Genomic DNA, 21,633 nt, shown 5'->3' with positions numbered 1-21,633 from the left:
CCCCACCCCGGGGCACCTCCTGCAGGGAGCTCACAGTCCCACAGGCTGCTCCTCTCTCACATCCGACTTCGGAAACCTCATCTCTTCTCTGGGAACCCAGGTCTTCATTCCCACGGACCCTCATTCCAGCCTTTGCTTCAGGGCAGATTTTGATGGAGGGTTCAGGGTGGTAGTCCATAAAGTTTAACATTGGCCACCTCTGTCCGCAAGCCCAGGAGTCATCTCTCACCCGGGCCGGACCACTTCCTCACCCTAGACCCCAGCCTCCCAGCAGGGCTGCATTCCGACTTCCGCGGGCCCACGCACCTTGGTCTTTGAAGGCCCTTTCTTCCATGGGGAAAAAAAAACAAACACTTTTAAAATTACATTTGAGGACTGAAGCAGTATGAAGATTAATATATTTCAGGCCGGCTTTATTATTGTATATTTATTATTATTGCATTCTCTCTTTTTTTCCTTCTGATTTTAAGAGAAATTTAAATGAAAACACTCCTGTGAAGCTGTGGGCACACGCCTCTTTGCTTACGTGCTTTCCCAGGCTTGCCCAAGGCCCTGGCCAGGCCCCTCCCCTCCCCTTCTTCCTCTTCTGCCCCATCTTCCCTTCCAGACCTTGGTGGGGAGGGCAAGGCAAGCAATGTATTTTTAAAAATGAAAAAGATAATTCTCTGATATGAATTATGTCCTCCCCCTCGTGTGTGAAAGTCACTGAGATTGTTTCTTTGTTTGTTTTAAATACTCCTTATCTTTGACTTTCAATAGGAAACAAAATAGGAAGCAACGCTTTAACAGGAGGGGCGGAGCACTCAGGGTACTACGTGCTGAATGACTCTGTCCCCTCAATGGACTTTTGTGTGGCCTTTGAAATGGTGCTTACTTGCAAGGGGTTTGTAATACTTTGGAAAACAGTAATGTTAAGCAAAAGGGAGGAAAAGGTACAAAATAGACATTATAATGGCAGCCATGAAATTGGCACAGAAAAAGACTGAAGAAAGACCTATTTCTTAAGCCGTGTTCCTGTTATTGCTCTTTACATATAATCAATGTGTATATACGGCTTTGCGAGTATGATAGTTTATCATTTTTTAATCCTAAAAAATACTCTAGAATATTAATGGTTGTTTCCCAGTATGGGATTATTAGTCTTACATGTTGTCAGGTGGCCATGCAGTGTGTCATAACTGGTGGATAAAATGGATTATTTAAAAATTTTGTTTAAAAGTCAAGGATGAGTCCAGCCAGTGTGGCTCAGTGGTTGAGCATCGACCCACGCACCAAGAGGTCGCCGGTTCGATCCCCAGTCAGGACACATGCCCAGGTTGGGGCCTGATCCCCAGTAGGGGGCATGCAGGAGGCGGCCAATCTATGTTCTCTCTCATCGATGTTTCTCTCTCTTTTCCTCTCACTTCCTCTCTCTCTCTAAAATCAATAAAGGGGAAAAAACTAAAAAATAAATAAATAAAAGTCAAAGACCCATGGGCTGTCATTAAGTGAAGGGAGCTTATCTTTTCCCCACAGTTTTAAGATGGGGAAACTGAGGCCACACAGAGATACTAAGTGTGTCTTAAATTGGGCAGAAGGACGTCGTCCCATCATTCAATAGTGCCAATACCCTCCCTGGCGGCTACAGCGGTTCCCACGTTGCTGGTGAGGCTGTGAGTGGCAGTCACTTGCTCCGGGTCATTTGTTAAGGTTCCCAATTAGTGTCTGCCACTCCTGGGCCCCCTTAAGCCTCCTAACAGCCCTGCATGGAGCTTAGAGACAGGGCGTAAAGAGGAGCACAGGATCAGGATCCCCGTTGCAGATCCTGCTGAGTAATCCTTTCCTCTGGAAGCAGGGGGAGGGGGAGCTGTGCCTTTCCTGCTGAGTCACGGTCACCAGCAGCTTTTCGCTGAGTCACGGTCCCGAGTTCTGTTTTCGCTGAATCACGGTTCCAGCTGCTCTGGGTTTAATCCCTAGGGCCATGGGCGGGCAGAGGCGGAGACTCCCTGGGCTGCAGGTCCCGGCAAAGCCAAGCCTCCCCTCCTCCCTCCTCCAGCAGATCCTCAGCCTGTTGTCCTCTCTCTCCTTGTTTTAGGAAACTAATATTTCTCAGTAGCCTCCCACCGGCCAGGGGACTTCAATACATCGCAGAGCCCAGTGGGGTGGGCGTTGCATCCCAGTTACATGTGGGGATCTACTCAAACGCTGGGAAAACAGCCAAACAGCCTGCCTGAACTTTCCCAAAATAACAAGATCTTGAAACGCAGGCTGCCAAGAGCAAAGAAGCAAGACAAGGAAACGTGAGGCAGGATCTGGGCTGGAACCCCATGGGCAGTAGGTGGCATGTGAATATAGGCTGAAGATAATAAATCCGTGTGGAAGTCAAGTTTCCCGATGTTTATCATTGTGCTGAGGTTACAAAAGACTACTCTGCTGAAGGGTTTGGGGGCAGCCCGGCTGGTCTGTCTCAGTGCTAAGAGCCTCGACCTTCAGACCGAAAGGTCTCTGGTTGGATTCCTGGTCAAGGGCATGTACCCAGATGGCAGGGTCCATCCCCAGCCTGGTCAGGGTCGTGCAGGAGGCAACCAATCAAAGTGTCTCTCACACATGTCTCTCTCTCTCTCTCTCTCTCTCACACACACACACTCCCTCCCTCCCTCTCTCCCTCCCTCCCTTTCACTCTATCTAAAAATCAATGGAACTATATCCTCGGGTGAGGATTAACAACAACAACAACAAAAAGAATTTAGGTGTAAAGGTGTAAAGGAACATATCTGCAATTTACTGTCAAGTTAGCCAGAAAAAAACGTGTGTGTGTGTGTGTGTGTGTGTGTGTGTAATGGAGAGAGAATGGGCGATAAAAACAAATATGACAGAATACTAACTGGTGAATCTAGGTGACGATAGACAGGGCTCTGCTTTACTTTTTATTCTTGCAGCTTCCCCTGGACATTTGAAATTATTTTAAATACGTTTACTGTTTGAGAAAAAAAGTAAAGATGAAGCATCTGAAATTCTAATGAGAACAAGGTTGGTCAGATGTTAGTGACCCCGCCCTACTGAGCACCGTCCAGAAGCTCTGAGCTAGGAACAGGTCCGTGAAAGGGGAACTGGCCGCCGCTCTGTGGCCGAACCTGACAGCGAACGCTCACTGAGGCCCCTTGGTGCCAGGCCCCCTCCAGAGCTCCTTCCGGATATTACACCCACTTAATCCTCACCGCAGCCCCTGCAGCTGACCTTGTAGACGAGAAAGTGAAAGCTGAGAGGGTTCAAGTGCACACATGTAAGTCACAGACTCCAGATTTGCTGAGAAGCCATTGCTTTCATCAGTCTGCACCACCTAGAAGTGACTCGGTCAGGTTGAACCAGGCCCGGGGGCCGCAGTCAGGCTCCATACCGGCCAGGCCACCCCAGCAGTCTGAGCTCCCAAACCCTGTACGCTGCCTGGTCTGGCGCAAGTCTTCAGTCACCAGCTGGACAATGTTGGGGAAAGTGTTGCTTTTTTACACCCTCTCACTGCCTCAGGTCAGGGTCTCTGGACAGCTGATCGTTGTTGACCTTGAGTGTGTATGAGACAGATGCACCTGACCTTGAGTCCCAGGTGAGCTGTTTGAACATAGGCAAGGATTTAACTCTGCTAAGCCTCATTCATTAAATATGTAGGGATTGGCTGCCTTGTGCCAGGCTCTGGGTGTAGGATGGTCCTTGCTGCCCTCATGGAGCTCACCTTCAGGGTGGGTGCACCCGAGGCACAGGGAGCTCAGGGTGGGGCCCCAGAAGGTGAAGGGAAACACTGCAGGAGAACTGGGAAGCTCAGCCTCGGCTGAGTCTATGTCGCGTTATTAAGATATAATTGCCCGGCTGAGGAGGAGGGCCGTCCGGGTGTGCCAAGGTTGAGGATTCCACCCCAGGTCAGGCACCTGCAGGAGTCCACCCACGAATGCACGGAGAAGTGGACCAGAAGATCCATGTCTCTCTCTCTCGCTCATCAACAAACGGGAAAAAAAGATATAATTGACATATAAAAACTTGACATATTAAAAGTATATAATTTGTTGAGTCTTAATGAGTACACCTATGAAACCATCTCCGCAATCAGGATAAGGAACTTATTAACCGCTCCCCAAAGTTTCCTCATGGTCCTTTGTCATCCTCCCCCTGCCCCCATCTACCAGCTACGTAACCACGGGTCTCATTAGATTTTCTACAATTTTACATAATTTTATATACATTTCATATACAATTTTATATTAATGTAATTAGACAGTGAGCATCTCTCTCTCTCTCTCTTTTTTTTTTTTTTTTTTTGGTCTGGCTTTTTTTACTCAGCATAATTGCTTAGAGATCCATTCATGTGTGGATCAGTGGTTTATCCCTTTCTATTGCTGAGTATCCAGTGTCTGTTACACCACACAATATGCTAATCATTCACCTGCTGATAGACATATGGGTTGTTTCCAGTTTGGGACTATTATGAATCAAGCCACTGTGACCATTCATGGACAGGTTTTGTCTGCGCATGTGCTTTCATCCCTCGTAGGTAAATAAATACCTAAGAGTGGAATGGCGAGGTTGTATGGCAGGTGTCGGTCTGTGTCATAGGAAATTACCAAACTGTATTCCAAAGTGGTTGTACTGTAGGGGAGGGGAAAAAAAACGTGTTCCTCTATCCTCCTGGGTTCTCCAGCTGGGACCCTAGAAATTGACAGAAGACCAATTAACAAGAGAGAAACGAACAGTTTATTGAACACGGGCAGCTCCCGCTGGAGAGCAACAGGATGGGTAAATAGCAGGCGTGGTTAGAACGGAGGCTCATATAGTATCTTAACAAAGAACAATACATTGGTAGGAAAGTGGCAAGACAAAGGAGAGAGGGCAGGCTGCGGCAGGGTCAACACACGGGGAAAGGAATGGAAGATAAAGGTTAATTTGGGAAGGCTTGTTATGTGGGGTTCCTCTGGATGCCATCTCTGGGCTGACGAAGAGTCTAGAGTCGCCTCAGGTGATTAAGAACCTAAACCTGCTTCTAGGCAAAGGAGGGGAAGGCAGAGAGCCATTTTGGCATTTGCTGTTTCTCAACTGTCTGCAGCTCCAAATAACCCTCTGCCACAGTGGCATACTCTGACCCCCTACAGTATCATTTTATGTTCTCACCAGCAGTGAGGTTCCAGTAGGAAAAGACAGTCTTTTTAAATTTTTGTTTTTATTTTAGAGACAGAGGAAGGGGGTGTGGAAAGAAAGACATCAATTTGTTGTAAGTGCCCTGACCAGTGATCGAACCCACAACCTTGGCGTATTGGAACGATACTCTTGATAACTAAGCTACCCAGCCAGAGTGACAGTCTTTTCATTTTAGCCGTTCAAATAGGTGTGTAGTGGTATCTCATTGTGGTTTTAATTTGCATTTTCCTGAGGACCTGTGAACTTGAACCTATTTTCATGTGCTTAGTTATCCATACACTGTATCTTTTTTGGTGAACTATCTGTCCAAAAGCTTTTTACCCATTTTTTATTCACTTGTTTGCCACCTCATTTATTATTGAATTATACAAATTCTTTACATATTGTAGGGGCAAGTCCTTTGTTGGACATATGTTTGCAAATATTTTTTCCTATCTTTGGCTTGCCTCTTTTTTCATAATGCTGTCTTCTGAAGAGCAAAATGTTTGTTTGTTTGTTTGTTTGTTTGTTTGTTTTATCCTCACCCGAGGACATTTTTCCATTTTTTGTTCAGATAGAGTGGGAGGGAGGGAGAGGAAGAGAGAGAGAGAGAAACATCGACGTGAAAGGGACACATCGAGTGGCTGCCACCTGCACGACCCACCAGGGCCGGGGACAAACTACAACCGAGGCACGTGCCCTTAGCGGGAACCGAACCTGGGTCTCTCTGGACCGCAGGCTGATGCTCTAACCGCTGAGCCAAACTGGCCAGGGCGAGCAAAAGGTTTTTAAAAAAATTTTATAAGGTCCCATTGGTTGATCCCCCACCCCCGACATTTTGTGCTTTTTGTGTTGTATTTAAGAAATCTTTGCCAAATCTAAGATCACTAAGATTGTAATTTGCTTTATAGAATAAATCAAATAGGTTTAGTTTTAGTGAGTTCCGTAATCCCTTTCTGCGCTGAGGACTGAAAGATGACTAGGTTGGCAAAGGGGCCAGAGAAGGCATTTTAGGCCCGAGGGACCACCCAAGCAAAGACCCAGAAGGCTGGGCACCTTAATAGTTGAGGGAGGGAGTGTAAGGGATCTAGTGGGGTGAGATCCTCCTGCTGGTAAAGTGGTCAGGCTAAAGAGCTTGCACCTTATCCCAAGGGCAATGGGGAGCTACTGAAGGCTGTTGACCAAAGAGGTGGTGCAGTCACCTCAGTTGCCTTATCTGCCAAATTGGGGGCAAGAGGAGGAGTAAAGGAGGTAAAGAATGGAAAGGTGTTCCCCCAGCCAGCAGGCCTTCTCCTATTCTTTCTTGGCTCCCAGCCCTCCCAGGAGGCTCCTGATCAACAGCCAGTATTAAATGTTGGTTAACCTTTCCTGGTGACTGTTTGTCTTCTTTCAGGAGCTCTTTTATTAGGAATATTCATCTTCTGTCTGTTACATACATGACAGACAGTTTTTCCTGGTCTGTCGTGGGGTTTCAACATTGCTTACAGCCTAGACAGCTTCCGTGTCCAGTAGGGGGATGTGTTTTCTGACGTGGGCTTGTCTGCCTTGCTGAGGAAGGCTGTCTCCATTTAGGCTGCGTGTCGCCACTGGGGGCCCTGCCCTGCTGGGTCAAACGCATGTCCTCAAGGGTCTGTGTGGGGCATGGGTGGGGTCAGGAAACCCTGTGTAACCTTGTTTATTGGGGGGTGCTCTCTGCTTGAAGATACCCAGGAGAGGGGGGATGTCTCTCTATTTTCCTGGGACACTGTCCAGACTCCCCTGTGCAAGTCTGACCTTACCTGGGGCCTCTCCTCTGCTTTTCACAATTAGAATCTCAGGAGCCACAGCTCTGGCCCCTCCTTGCAGCCCAAACCACTTCTATATTTTCCAGGCTGCAGGCGGTGCCGCAGGAGTGCTGAGTCGAGATTTCCTCATTCCCCTCGTGCAGCTGCATTTCTGCTGTGTCATGGTTGGGAGGGGGGACTTGCGCAGACAGATGGCAGGCGGGTTTTGCTGAGTCACCAGCTGCTTCCTCAGCCTCCCCGGTGAGTGAAAGGGCAGCTTTCAAGGCAGGCAGGAGGAAGCGAAACTAGAAAAGGACAAAAGCCTCCTATTTATCACATTGTTTGCAAAGCCCCATCCCATACATCTCGAAATTGGTTTGTCCAACACTGCGCCACGGAGCTTCCCCCATCCAGTAAACTGGCAACTCTGTCTTCCCAGTTGGTTGAACCCAAAACTGTGGAGTTATCCTTGCCTGCAAATGTCTCTCACACTCACTCCCTAGTTTGAAATCCTTCTTCTTTTTTAAAAAAATCCTCACCCAAGGATATTTTTCCATTTATCTTCAGATAGAGTGGGAGAGAAAGAGAGAGAGATACATCGTTGTGAAAGAGACACACCCACAGGACCCCGACCAGGGCCGGAACCGAACTGCAACTGAGGTACGTGCCCTTGACCGGAATGGAACCCGCAGCTCTTCTATCCGTGGTCCGACCCTATAACTGCTGAGCCAAACCAGCCAGGGCTATTTTGAAATTCTCGATGCCTCTGCCTTTAACATACGGCTATCCTAGGCCACTTCTCATCCCATCTGTCTAAGCCACCATCATCTCTCCCCTGGATCACCGCAGTCGGTGGCCTCCTGCCCTTGGCCTTCCTCAGTGCAGCCGTGCCATTGATCCCAGCAGAACTGAAGCACTATCCCATCACTCCCTTCCAAACCCTGCAGTCTCCCTACTCACAGAAGGTCCTTGACACAGCCTGCGGGCCCTCATCTCCCACCTGTCCTCTCCCTCCCTCTGCTCTGGCCACACTGACCTCCACGCTGCTGTCACATTTGTCCCACCTGGGGGCCTTTAAAGGGGGGGGGCAAAACAATGCTCCTCCCACACCTCCCAGCCTGTGAGGTCTGCCCTGCGCTGACTGATTTAACACTGCAGTCACGGAGTCCTTGTCACACTTCCCATCTGACTTCTCCTGCCACGTTTCTTGGGCCTCTGCCAGAGAAAGTTCTGTACTTTTCTGTACTTTTAAGGACTCATGTGATTAGCCTGGGCCGACCCAGAAAATCCAGGGTGTATTTCCTAGTTTATTTTATTTTAAAAGTTTTTTTTTCACTATTGATTTTAGAGAGAGAGGAAGGGAGAGGGAGAGATAGAAACATCGATGAAAGACAACATCGATTGGCCATTTCCTGCATGCCCCCACTGGGGATTTGGCCCACAACCTGGGCATGTGTCCTGACTGGGAATCAAACCGGCGACCTCTTGGTGCATGGGTCGAGGATCAACCACTGAGCCACACTGGCCGGGCTGTCCTGCCGATTTTAAAGTCTGTAACCTTGCCCTGGCCGATGTGGCTCAGCAGTTGGAGTGTTGGCCTTCAGACCAAAGAGTCTCGGGTTCGATTCCAGTCAAGGGCATGTACCTCGTTTGTGGCTCGATCCCTGGCCCTGGTCGGGGTCATTCGGGAGGCAGTCAGTCGATGTGTCTCTCTCACGTTGATGTTTCTCTCTCCCTCCCTCCCACTCTATCTGAAGAGAAATGGAAAAATATCCTCAGGTGAGGATTTAAATAAATACATAAATAAAGTCTGTAACCTTGAATTCATCCGCAAAACCTAATTCACCTATTCAATGTTAATATAACATATTCACAGGTCCAGGTATTAGCACATGGACAGCTCTGCGGGGCCATGATTCTGTCCATCACGGATAAACTCCCACCTCTTGGTTTGATGAGGATGAAATGAAACCATGCTTGGAAGAATGCTGGTTCAGAGCAGACCTCCACCCACATTTGTCTTCTGTGCCCCCTGTCCCCTTACTGGATCATTTTCCCTACTTCCAGACAGCCTCCATTAGGATCCTGAACACGCATGTTCTGTCAAGATGGCTTCTAGCCTCTTCAACTTTGTATCTCCAGTGCTCATAAAATTAAAAAACACTGGCCCACAGCAGTGCTATTTACCATAGCCAAGATCTGGAAACAGCCCAACTGCCCATCAGGAGATGAGTGGATAAAAAAAGCTGTGGTAGCCCTGGCCGGTTTGGCTCAGCAGTTAGAGCGTCGGCCTGCGGTCCTGAGAGACCCGGGTTCGGTTCCCCCTAAGGGCACGTACCTCGGTTGCAGTTTGTCCCCGGCCCTGGTCGGTCGTGCGGGTGGCAGCCACTTGATGTGTTCCTTTCACATCGATGTTTCTCTCTCTCTCTTTCTCTCTCTCTCTCTCTCTGTTCCTCTCTCTCCCTCCCACTCTATTTGAACAAAAAATGGAAAAATGTCCTCGGGTGAGGATAAAAAAAAAAGCTGTGGTATATTTACACAATGGAATACTACAGGTGTGTAAAAAAGAAGGAACTCTTGCCCTGGCTGGTTTGGCTCAGATGTTGGAGCATTGACCTGCCGAACAAAGAGTCGCAGGTTCGATTCCGGGCAAAGGCTTTCTGTTTTTCTTGGCTGGTGGCCCCTAACTCCATCTTCAAAGCCAGCAGCGGAGCATCTTCTAGTCTCTGGCTCTGTCCTCTGCGTCCCTGTCATACCCCTTTCTGTATCTGTAACCTGTAGCTTCCCTCTTAAAGGACTTCTGTGGTTACACTGGGCTCACCTGGACAATCCAGTCTATACTCCTCTCAAGACTGTTAATTTCCTCACATCTGCAAAATCCCTTTTGCCCTGTAAGGTACCCTAGTCACAGGTTCTGGGGATCAGGATGTGGAAACCTTGGGGGGGGGCATTTAGCCCATCCCAGGAGAAGACCATCTGGACCATCCCCATTGCTTGAGGACAGGGAAGGGGAAGTCAGGAAGCTGAATCTGCAGGCTCAACGGTGGGGCAGCGAGAGAACCAGACCAGCTCTGCCCTGGCTGCCCCTGCCCTGGAACGGTTCGAGGTGCGAGGGTGTCTACACCAGCCGAGTCCGGGGCTTCCAGTGGAATGAGGGCTGGGAACCCTTGGTCACTGAAGGCTCTCATGTTGCCCACCAGCCTCCATCTGTGCTAAGTGCTTCCTCCCAGTTCTCTGGAACCCCCACACTCCTGGGGTGCCTCAAGTCCCATCACTGGCGTGGGCGGGGGGGGGGTGTTTGGAAGGGGCAAAATCACAGACAGCTGCTCAGATTTCCAGAAAGTTTTTTTTAACGTTGTGTTTCAACAGGCTTTGTTTTCCAAGGCTCATGTGACCGCTTCCCCTCCACCCCGCAGGCCAGGGGCGTGGGCGGGGCGGGGCGGGCTGGCCTGGGTGTTGCAATGTCGCGCCGGAAAGTTGGGATCAGCTGTTGGGCGGCAGCCACGTGACCCACCTCGCGGATAAATGCACAGCCGCGACCCGCTCGGCAGTCACTCGTCCGCCTCCTTCCGCCGGTCTCCAGACGTCCGAGCCAGCCCGGAGCCCGCACCGAGCAGCCGGCACCGTCCGAGCCAGCCCGGAGCCCACACCGAGCAGCCGGCACCGTCCGAGCCAGCCCGGAGCCCGCCCGGAGCCCACACCGAGCAACCGGCACCGTCCGAGCCAGCCCGGAGCCCGCACCGAGCAGCCTGCACCGTCCGAGCCCGCCCGGAGCCCGCACCCAGCAGCCGGCACCGTCCGAGCCAGCCCGGAGCCCGCACCCAGCAGCCGGCACCGTCCGAGCAGCCCAGCGCCGGCCAGATGGAGCGTCCGCAGCCCGACAGGCAAGCACCGGGCGGCGGGGCGGGCGACGCGGGGACCTGCCTTCCGACCGGCGGCCAGCCCGGAAGCCAGGTCGCTGAGCCGCCGGTCACTTGGGCTTGGGAGTGAGGAGGGGCTGGGTTGGCTGGAGGGATGAAAGGTGACTTACTTGCCTGGCTGCCTGGCACGGAGGTGGGGGACCTATGGGAGCGTTGCTATGGTACCCTACCTTGTTTGGGGTATTGGACTTCTGAGTGTGCTTGCAGTGCCCTCTGCTTAATCCAGGATCCCCCCGGCTGGTGGAGGCTGGGTGTGTGGTTCTTTCCAGAGCCCACTCTTGGCCGAGTCCATCTCTCACCAGCTGTCAAGAACGACATCGTAGTGGCTGCTGTGTCCCGATTTTACCGACGAGGGGAGCAGCAAGCCCAGGGTCACTCAGCTAGCAGGTGTCAGAGCTGGGATTGGAACCTTGGTTATCTGTCCATGTCCAAATCTGGCTCCTTCCCTCCTCCCAAGAATTTGATCTGCATGCAGAGAACAGGGGATGGTGTTGGAAGGGGCGCCCTGGGAGAGAAGGGAGAAATGACAGTTCTGTAGGAGGTGGATACGGACTGAAATACTGTGCGGCAGAGATGCCACCAGAAAGAAACTTTTTCTTTGCGTCAAGCACAGCTTTACTCAGGCATTTAAACACAAATGCTTTTATAGTGAGTATATCACAGGGGCTCATGAGGTTTGTACCTGAAACCTCAACAGAATAAATGAATTAAATCTTAGGTCTAAAAGCCCATCCATGCAATTAGGCATGGAGTATAAATGCTCACCCTGCCCTGAGCTGCTGCTCTCTGGGCTGTGCTGCCTCCTCTTCCCCTTCATTAGAATAACTGGTACCAGGATTTCCCCTCTTGGTTTTGGGGACCGTAATACAATGTTTTTTACTGACTGAAGAATGTTGATGGGCTTGCATCTTTAAAAAAAATTATTTTTTACAATTTTTAAATTTATTGAGTTTACAGAGAGAGGAAGGGAGAGAGAGAGAAGCATCGACTTGTTCCGTTTATTTACACATTCATTGGTTGAGAATTGTATGGGCATGTCTGGGCGACACTAACCCACTGAGCTACCCGGCCAGGGCGAGGGGCCTGCATCTTCAGGCAGGAGGTTCAGGTTGGGAACGTGGCCTGTGTATTAGATGGGAGGCTGGACTTGTTTCTGTGGAGAAGCCTAAGAAAGCCAACTCTCTTGAAGGCCTGCCACAGTCTCAGCTTTTGGAACAACCCTGCTCATAGCCACCCCTTATTCACCCTCCCTGTCCTCCCCCTGCAGCATGCCCCAGGATTTGTCAGAGGCCCTGAAGGATGCAACCAAGGAGGTGCACACCCAGGCGGAGAATGCCGAGTTCATGAGGAACTTTCAGAAGGGCCAGGTGACTCGAGAAGGCTTTAAGGTATGTGGCCTGGTGGGACCAGCCCTGGTGGAGGTTATGACAGGTGTGGGTATGCCCAAGGCTCAGTGGGGACTGGGACCAGGGATGCTGAGGGACCAGAGGGGAATGGCTGAGAGAATCATTGTACAGATGATGACATTGAGGCTCAGAGAGGGGAGGTGACTTACCCAAGGTCACACAGCAAATTCATAGCTTGCTATATAGTATTGTAGAGGGACTGGGACAGTAATACCGTCAACTGAGCACCTCTTTCAAGCTGGGAGTTATACACACACTTGATATCTAATTTGTGCCTCAACACTGAAAAGGAAGATGAGGAAGGGAAGGCTCAGAGAGGTTAAGTAACTAACAAGGTCACACAGCCAGTAAGTAAATGGGAAAGGCCAAAACACAACCAAGGCTGGTCTCATTTCAGAGCTTGTGCTTAATTCTAATCTGTCTCTGTACGCGAGGGACATGTGGGTTCGAGCCCTGGCTCAACCACTTCCTAACAGTAGGGCTGTGGACACGTCATCTTACCTCCTCCCTAAGGTAGCTTTTCCCTCAGAGAAGTGGGATTTGAACACAGGATCTTCTTAAGCATTTGCTTTAAGCTAGACGCTGACTTTGCTGTTTCCCAGCATGGTTGTGAAATTCATGCAAATCGAAGGGAAGCACTTGACAAAGAACCGGACAAGTGCCTAGTGTTAAAACATCAGCGCTGGGAAAGCCTTGTTCGGGTTGAACAGAGAGGGTGGCGGCGCTTTATCCCACCACTCCTGACACCTCCCCCTTTTGCATTCTGGGCCTTCCCCCACTTCCAACCTGAGAGGTGTTCAAAGCAGTTCTAGGGGGGTTGGGGCCCTTGGCTTCATTCTGTGGGTGCTGGCTCTAGCCCTTGCTCCCTCTTCCTCACGTTCTCCTTCCCCCTCAAAATGACAACTTATACCCAGTTGCTGTTATGTGGCTGGGGCAGTGGGAGCAGGGAGGTGGCCGCTGGAATAGCCCATCTGCAGCCACCAGAGCTGTGGATCTTACCTCTAAGCCACTGAGTTCACAGTGGGCACAGAGGTCCACGAGAGGACCTAGTGCTCAGACTGCTCTGAAGGAGGCGGCATTCATCACCCTGGCCTCGGGTTTGAGTGCTGTGCCAGGCTGCACCTGCGTCATCCTGATTGAGCGTCACACCATCCTGTGTAGGGTTATTCCCTTTGCAGGGGTGGGGACCAGCCACTCAGACCTCAGATTGCCCAGAGAGGGAGCGTGACTCCCCCGTGGTCACACAGCTAGAGTATTAACGTGTGACAGGAATGGCCCCAGCCTAGGTACACTGGGCGTTTCAGCCCAGCCCAGCATCCTGAAGTGGTGGGGTTCAGAGTGGGCCCCTAGGAGAGAGAGTGGGGCCCTGCAGCGAGTCCCCCAGAGGCCAGAGACACCTGTGTCTCCTGTGAGCACTTGCGTTCAGGCATTCCCTAGCTCCAGAGCCAGGCTGGCTTCCTAGCACTGCCTGGGCTTGACTCCAGTTTCATTTCTTACTAGCTGTGCAACCTTAACATCTCATACCCTCTCTGAGCCTTAGACTGTTTTTCTGTGCAATGGGCATAGCAACTCGGCTGGGTTTTTACGAGGATTAAGTTAGGCCGTGTGTTTACCCCGTGGGGTAAAAGGCCTTTAGGCTCAGAAAGTGTGTGATCAAGTTTTTCTTGTGTGACCCTCCCTCTGGTGGGAGGGGCTGGCCGGAGGTAGGGGCCCAGCATCGGGAGGGCATGAGGGCCGCTGGAAGGCTGGATGGGGGTCAGTCACCTCCTCGGCCGCAGCCTCACCTGCTCACTCTGGTTTCAGCTGGTCATGGCCTCCCTGTTCCACGTCTACAAGGCCCTGGAGGAGGAGATTGAGCGAAACAAGGAGAACCCAGTCTACACCCCTCTCTACTTCCCGGAAGAGCTGCACCGCATGCCCGCCTTAGAGCAGGACCTGGCCTTCTGGTTCGGGCCCCGCTGGCGGGAGACCGTCCCCTACACGCAGGCCACCCGGCTCTACGTGCAGCGACTCCACGAGGTGGGGCGCAGGGAGCCCGAGCTGCTGGTGGCCCACGCCTACACCCGCTACCTGGGCGACCTGTCCGGGGGCCAGGTCCTCAAGAAGATTGCTCAGAAGGCCTTGGACCTGCCCAGCTCCGGCGAGGGCCTGGCCTTCTTCACCTTCCCCAGCATCGCCAATGCCACCAAGTTCAAGCAGCTGTACCGCTCCCGCATGAACTCTCTGGAGATGACCCCCGAGGTCAGGCAGAAGGTCATCGAAGAGGCCAAGACCGCGTTCCTGCTCAACATTCAGGTGAGGGCCTGGCAGCCCAGGGGAGGCCTCCCCGCTGCTCCTCCAAGGGACATTTCTCCTGTGTCGGGGTGGGGGCGGCCAGGGGGGTGGAGGGTCACAGGACAAGGGTGCCAGGGTTCCAGTTCTGCCACTTAATGGCTGTGTGATCTTAGACAAATCCCTTCATCTCTCTGTACCTCAGTTTCCCCGTCTGTCAAAAGAGTATATAATTGTACCTACCTTGTAGAGTTGTGAGGGTTGAGTTTATACCAATAAAGTCCCCACCGCAGCGCCTAGCGCAGGGTCAGCCCTCTGCCATTAGCTGCTGTTCTCACGGGGCATGAGCATGACAGGGTAGTGCTCTGTGACAACGCTCTGTGACAGCACCCAAGTTGTCGTGCACTTGCCTGCAGCCAGGTTGGCACTGCGGGGGTTCTAGTGCCTCAGATGTGGCCTCTGACCTCGGGCCCCTCAGCCCTGGCAGGAAGGCAGGATGCATGTCTTTCCCCAGGTGCCTGGAGTCCGGGGCAGGGTGGGCTTTGGGGAGCCTGAAGGAGGAGTTCTTGGCAGAGCTGGGGCGTAGGTGTTCCGAGCAAGGGGGTGGGTGAGGTTCCTTCTAACTGGGATGTTGTAGGTCTGTCCCTGTCCCCCCAGCTGGAGGCACTAAGGGGACAGGGGCTCCTAGCTCATGGCCTCCTGGCTCCTGGCTCCCAGCACTAGTTACTGAGCTCCTCCCTTGTTCCCTAAACATCAACAAGCCAAACCTGGTCCATGGATCCTCCAAGAAAGTCGGTGTCTCTCAGAGAGGTCGAAGGACAGGCTTTGGAGCCAGAGCCCCATTGGAGGGCTGGCTGTTGCCTGGGTTATTCTGGGTCTGAGCCTTAACCTTGAGGAGCTACTGCTTCCTCGTGGGTACTGTGCACCCTGCTCTGCAAGGGGGCGCTCCAGAGGCTGCGGAAAGCAGGCTGCCCACGGCTCCGTAGACTCAGTGCCACGCATGAGATGGTGCTCTGCACAGGGGCATGAAGGGCATGAATGGTGACAGTAAGCCCTCCATCCAGGATGGGTGTTATTGGGGAGCAGGCAGAAGAGTCAAGTGCACTTGTAACATCTTCTCTTGTCAGGCCGGGTGAAAGGTACATGGACGGTCAATATTTTTCTCAGGGGTTTTGTTATGTCCTAACTATTGCATGACAAGACTGCAGATCACACTGTCAGCTGGGCTAGTGCGTCCCTCCCTGAGACAGGCATATGTTTCCGTCCTTCAGCTGTTTGAGGAGCTGCAGGAGCTGCTGTCCCAGAAAGCGGAGGACCAGAGCCCGTCACAGACAGCGGGCCTTCGCCGGCGGGCTGGCAGCAGGACTCAAGGTGAGGGCCTCCGAACGGCGCCCTGCTGGGCTGGAGGGGCACGTGGCTCACCTGCCCGGCTCCAGGATCTCTTGATCTTCTGTGTCCTGAATGTTTTAAATGAGAAGTGGGGTGCAGGCAAAAGGGCATAGGTCAGCCTTCATTCAGTGTGTGACTCTGGGCAGGCCCTGTAACCTCTCCCTACCTCAGTCTCCCCATCTCTGAAACCAAGGCCAGTGATTCTAGTTCGTTGGCTCAGAAGTGGAGACTTGTATACAGAGGACCCTTGGAAGTCAGGGGCCAAGTCTTACTCCCTTAATTTGGGTTCCTTTGGGGCCTTTTAATGATTCCTGAGCAGAGACCCCTGATGTGGGCAGGGAGTCTGGGACCATTTCTAGCTGTTACCCCACGACGGGACGCCAGGAAGACACGTAACCTCTGGGTTTGTGTCAGTCCCTCCCTCGTGTGCCTCAGAGAGGTGTCGAGGCTGTGTCTGTGCTGAGAGAATACCTGGGAAACTTCCAGAAAGTGCTCCACAGAAGGGACCCTCACCAAGCCTGTCACCTGGGAGTGGGGAGGTGAGGCTCACTGCCTGCCCGATGCCACTCTAACCCACCTGCCCTGTGGGCCCCATGTGCCAGGACCACATGGACCCGGTTAGGACTGTGCCTGGGAGCGGTGGAAGGTGGCCAGTCCTGGTGGGATGCCGAGACGGTGCCCTAATGCACCAGTCCTCAAAGCGCAGTCCTTGGACTACCCCTGGAGGGCGTGGTCTCACAAGGTGGGCTGGCTGACAGGGGAAGAATAGACAGCTTAGAGAAGTAGTAAGCTCCCTGTCTTTGGAGGTATTCAAGCAGTGGCTAGAGGGCCACGTGTTTGTGTTCTAGCAGAATCCTGGCATCCAGGGGGATTGTACCAGACTGCTGACTTCCCTCTGTGGGGTTTTTCTGTGAAGCAGACACCCCCCCCTCTGTCCACCTGTTGTTGACATTGACCCCCTTTCTCTTTCAGACTTGACTCCGGTGGAGACTCCCAGAGGGAAGCCCCAGCCCAGTGTCTTCTCCCAGGCACCGCTCATCCGATGGGTGCTCACACTCAGCTTCTTGGTGGCAACGGTCGCCATGGGGCTTTATGCCATGTGAATGCATGTGTGTTGGTGCCTGGGGCCGTGGACTCTGTCCAGCGGAGAGCCCTCTTTCCAGAGAGGGAAAATCTCGTGGCTGACTTCCTTCCCTGGGGCGTGGGGAGCTGTTAGCTCCTCCCCGTCCCCCCACGTCCCTCTGTCTCTGGCACGGAAGGAGTCTGCGGCACCCTCCCAACTAAAAGCACATCCAGCCAATGACCTGAACTTCCAGAGTGGGACGAGGGGTCCTGCCGGGCCCTCAGAACACCCCTCCCCTGTTCCTGCAGCAGAGCCCAGAAGATGTGGCCAGAAGTAGCAACCGTCCTGAACCTCCAAGCGCCCTGGGTTCTCGGTCTCCTTGTTGACATGCGGTGACCGCTTTCCCTGTGGGCCATGACGATTTTCATATAAATGTGCAAGATGTTTTGTGTTGTGTTTGTCTTGTTTTTGTTGGAGCTATTTTTTGTTCCCGGCTCAGCCTGACTGAAATATTTTGTTGTGTTCTGTTCTGTTTTTATATAGCAGGGTTGGGGTGGGTTTTTTGGGGGGGGGGGGGTGGGGACTGGGAGGTGTTTAACAGCACTGTGGCCTTGGTCTCTAACTTTGATGTGAAATAATAAATTGCTTTGACTGATAGTAACTTGAAGTGCTATTCTTGTGCTCGGTGACCCTTGGGGAACTGATATTTTCCTCACTTGTTACTTGAATGGTGGGGAGAAGGGATGAAGGTGTGGGTGGCAGGGGCCCATTTGGATGTTTTCTATTCTGAGAATAGTGTTGTGGGGGGGTGAGCTTTAAGCAGTTGGTGGGCAAATCTTTGTGGTGAACCCTGCTTGATATAACACTCGCCTTTACTGTGGCTCGGACTGCCCTGTTAGGCTGAAATGAGCAGGTTCTGAGATAAAATCTGAGTCCTGTACTGTGAATCTTAGGGATTGGGGTGCAATCCCTGAGTTGAACTCCCTGCTACTCTGCTTTGTAGGTCTGCCTTTAAGGTTAGTTATTCACCTCTCTGAGGGCTCAGTTCTGTTACCTGTTACCTGTCACATGAATACAGTGAGACCTGCCTCACCTACTTGTCTTGAGAAGCAAATGAGATGCATGTAAAATGCCAACGTTGGACATCAGCTCCTGTTATGAAACGAGGGCGATCAGGGTTTTGTGTTCTTGCTCAGTGATCCTTGTACTGCAAGTCCCTCACCTGTGTTCTCATTAGTTCTCACAGCAAATCTGTGAGAAGTGCTAGCATGCTGAGGGTTAGGAAGAGTTTAAAGCAGGTCTGTCCAGCTCCATCCATAACCCGAGTCTTCTTAAATCACAAAAGCCACTGGAATATTTAAAATGCAGCCTTCCAGAGACTTCCGGCCAACGTGGCGGGTAAGTAAACGCGGTCTCGCGTCCCCCACAACCACATCAAAGTTACAACTAAACTACAGAACAACCATTCAGAACCGCCTGACATCAAGCTGAACGGAAGTCCTACAACTGCGGAATTAAAGCAGCAGCCACATGGAGACTGGGAGGAGGGCGGAGGGGACGGGCTGGTCCCACACCCACGTGTGGCAGATAAAAATCAGGACACTTCGGCTAGGAAGGTCCTCCCTGAGGACTGAGGGGTCCCCGTCCCACACCAGGTGCCCCGCTCAGGGTTCCAGTGCCAGGAAGAGACTCCCCATCACTTCTGGCTGGAAAACCAGCGGGAACTGAGGCTCAGGGAGGCTGAGGCGGCTGGAGCCCCAGGCAGCTCCTTAAAGGGCCCGCGCACAGACTTATCGGACTCTCTCCCTCTAAGCTTGGAGGGGAGGCAGCTCTAGGGGCGTCAGAGACACACAGGGAAGAACTGAGCTGTTTAGCATTGGAGCGAGGGCTGGAGAGGGGGCTTTCTCCAGGACAGACGTGCTGTCAGAGGCCATTGTTCCTTTGGTGAGTCCTTCCCCGGGGCGGCAGACAGCCGCCATGTCTGGGACTCCAGCAACCAGGCTCACACTGGTAGCCCCGCCTGGTGGTTCCCTGAGGCCCCGCCCCACCCAACTTTCAGGCCCACCCAAGCTGTTGCCACTTGCTTTACCATAGGATTGGCCTGTCTTGGGTCCTGCTTCAGGTTTTCCTAAATTCTTTCTAATGAGCAGCATCTGGTCTCAGATAGCCCCATACCTCTTGTTAAGTAATATACTGAAACAAACACAGGGAGGCAGCCAAAATAAGGAGACAGAGAAACAGGTCCCAAATGAAAGAACAGAACAAAACCCCAGGAAAAGAACTAAGCGAAATGGAGATAAGCAACCTAACAGATGCTGAGTTCAAAACACTGCTTATAAGGATGCTCAATGAACTTAGAACCTCAGTGAACTTAGTGAGGGCCTCAAGAGCATAAAAAAGGGCCAGTCAGAAATGAAGGAGGCACTAACTGAAATAAAGAATAATTTACACAGATTCAATAGTAGAGTAGGTAAAGCCAAGAAGCAAACCATTGATTTGGAATATAAGGAAGCAAAAAACACCCAATCAGAACAGCAAAAAGAAAAAAGAATCCAAAAAAATGATGATAGTGTAAGGAGCCTCTGGGACAACTTTAAGTGTGCCAACATTCACATCTTGGGGGTACCAGAAGGAGAAGAGAGAGAACAAGAAATCGAAAATCTATTTGAAACAATAATGGCAGAAAACTTCCCTAACTTGTTGAAGGAAACAGACATACAAGTCCGGGAAGCACAGAGTCCCAAACGAGTTGAACCCCAAAAGGCCCACAGCAAGACACATTATCATCAAAATGCAAAAGGTTCAAGACAAAGAGAGAATCTTAAAAGCAGCAAGAGAAAAGCAGTTACCTACCTACAAGGGAGTTCCCCTAAGACTATCAGCTGATTTCTCAAAAGAAACTTTGCAGGCCCGAAGGGAGTGGCAAGAAATATTCAGAGTGATGAAAAGCAAGAACCTACAACCAAGATTACTCTATCCTGCAAAGCTGTCATTTAGAATTGATGGCCATATTGTGCTGGCATGTTGATAACCCCATAATCGATGATTGGTAAGTTATTGTGCTGCTCCATAATTGATGGTTGGGAAAGTCACTGTGTGCCCTCTAGCTGAACCTGTTTAGTCAAAATAACCTCAGTAAATTGGAATACTCTCTGAACCAAGAAATTGTGGGGAGTCAGCTACGTGTCTGACAGAGTCCACAGAGCCTGGAGGTCTTGAGTCAGAGACTCGACCTCCCCCACAATCTCAAGGAATTGGGCTTGCATTGTGTTTGTGCAGCTCAGGTCTAAGTGTGACCCAATGTTCCTTGAAATACCTGAAATACCTGGTGTACCTGGGTGTTCCTGTTATCCGTAAGGCAAACTAATTCTATACAGCATTGCTGTGGCCCTGGGCATTACATCAAGAAGGCCCTATTTGCTGTCAGGTATAAAGGCGTGTGATAAAGCATGTCGGGCTGATTCTGAAGACTCTGTCACAGGGTGTTCGGAATCAGGCGCTGGCCGGCTAATACACGGCTCTTACTTGGACTTCAATTCTCTAGTGGTTTCTCTTCGACTCTGTCACACCATGACATTTGGAGGCCCCAGAGCTGGTCTCTGAGAACTTGGGGTCCGTCACCAGCCGGCTTTGCTCTCTGTTTGGCTTTAATTTGGCTCTGGTGGCCTCTCGGTTCTCTTGAGCCACAACAATATAAAGAGTTTCCCAGACAAGGAAAAGCTAAAGGAGTTCATTACCACCAAACCATTATTATATGAAATGTTGAAGGGTCTTCTTGAAGAAAAAGATAAAAAATATGAACAAACAAAATGGCAATGAATACATAGCTATCAACAATTGAATCTACAAACAAAATGAACAGGCAGAACAGAAACATTCTCATAGATACAGAGAACATTCTGTTGGTTGCCAGATGGGAGAGGGGTTGGAGGAATGGGTGAAAAAGGTGAAGGGATTAAGAAGTACAAATTGGGCCCTGGCCGGTTTGGCTCAGCGGTTGGAGCGTCGGCCTGCGGTACAGAGAGACCCGGGTTCGGTTCCCGCTAAGGGCACGTACCTCGGTTGCAGTTTGTCCCGGCCCTGGTTGGTCGTGCAGGTGGCAGCCACTCGATGTGTCCCTTCACATTGATGTTTCTCTCTCTCTCTCTTCCTCTCTCTCCCTCCTGCTTTATCTGTACAAAAAATGGAAAAATGTCTCGGGTGAGGATAAAAAAAAAAAAAAAAGAAGTACAAATTGGTTGCTAGACTGACAAACCTCAAAGGGAAGGGGGTTGGAGGGTGGGAAGAAATAAACCAAAGAACTTATATGCATAACCAATGGACACAGACAACAGTGTGGGAAAAGGCGGGAGGGGGGTGGGAGTGGGGAGGAGGGGGTCAATGGGGGAAAAATGAGGAACATCTGTAATACATTCAACAATAAAGATAAGTTTAAAAAAATAAAAAAATAAATGCAGCCTTCCAATCTGGGAAAGGGAAAACCATTTGCTGAAGGTATATTTGGGAGCGCAGGGGACAAGGTGTTTCCTTAGACAGCTAGTACGCGAGGACTGGGAGTCAGGAGGTCCTTTGTCCCTAGTCTTGGCTTTGTCACTGTCTGGAACTTTGGACAAGTCACTTCAAGTTTCCTTTTGTTTACTGGCAAAATGAGAACAATATACCTACCTCCCACAGCTGGTGGG

At 51.3% G+C, this 21,633-nt stretch overlaps 1 protein-coding gene across 1 annotated transcript; it reads left to right on the top strand.

Moving 5' to 3' along the window:
* Positions 1–10,473: 10,473 nt before the first annotated feature.
* HMOX1 (heme oxygenase 1) lies at positions 10,474–17,498 on the top strand. Its single transcript, XM_036252940.1, has 5 exons — positions 10,474–10,786; positions 12,090–12,210; positions 14,032–14,523; positions 15,771–15,870; positions 16,861–17,498. Exons 1-5 carry the CDS (start codon positions 10,764–10,766, stop codon positions 16,989–16,991), a joined length of 867 nt encoding a protein of 288 aa, XP_036108833.1. The 5' UTR covers positions 10,474–10,763; the 3' UTR covers positions 16,992–17,498.
* Positions 17,499–21,633: the final 4,135 nt, after the last annotated feature.

The sequence above is a fragment of the Molossus molossus genome, unplaced genomic scaffold (genome assembly GCF_014108415.1).
Source record: "Molossus molossus isolate mMolMol1 unplaced genomic scaffold, mMolMol1.p scaffold_m16_p_10, whole genome shotgun sequence".
NCBI lineage: Eukaryota > Metazoa > Chordata > Mammalia > Chiroptera > Molossidae > Molossus > Molossus molossus.
Note: the sequence above shows the minus strand (reverse complement) of the source record. Positions and strands in the feature narration are given on the sequence as shown.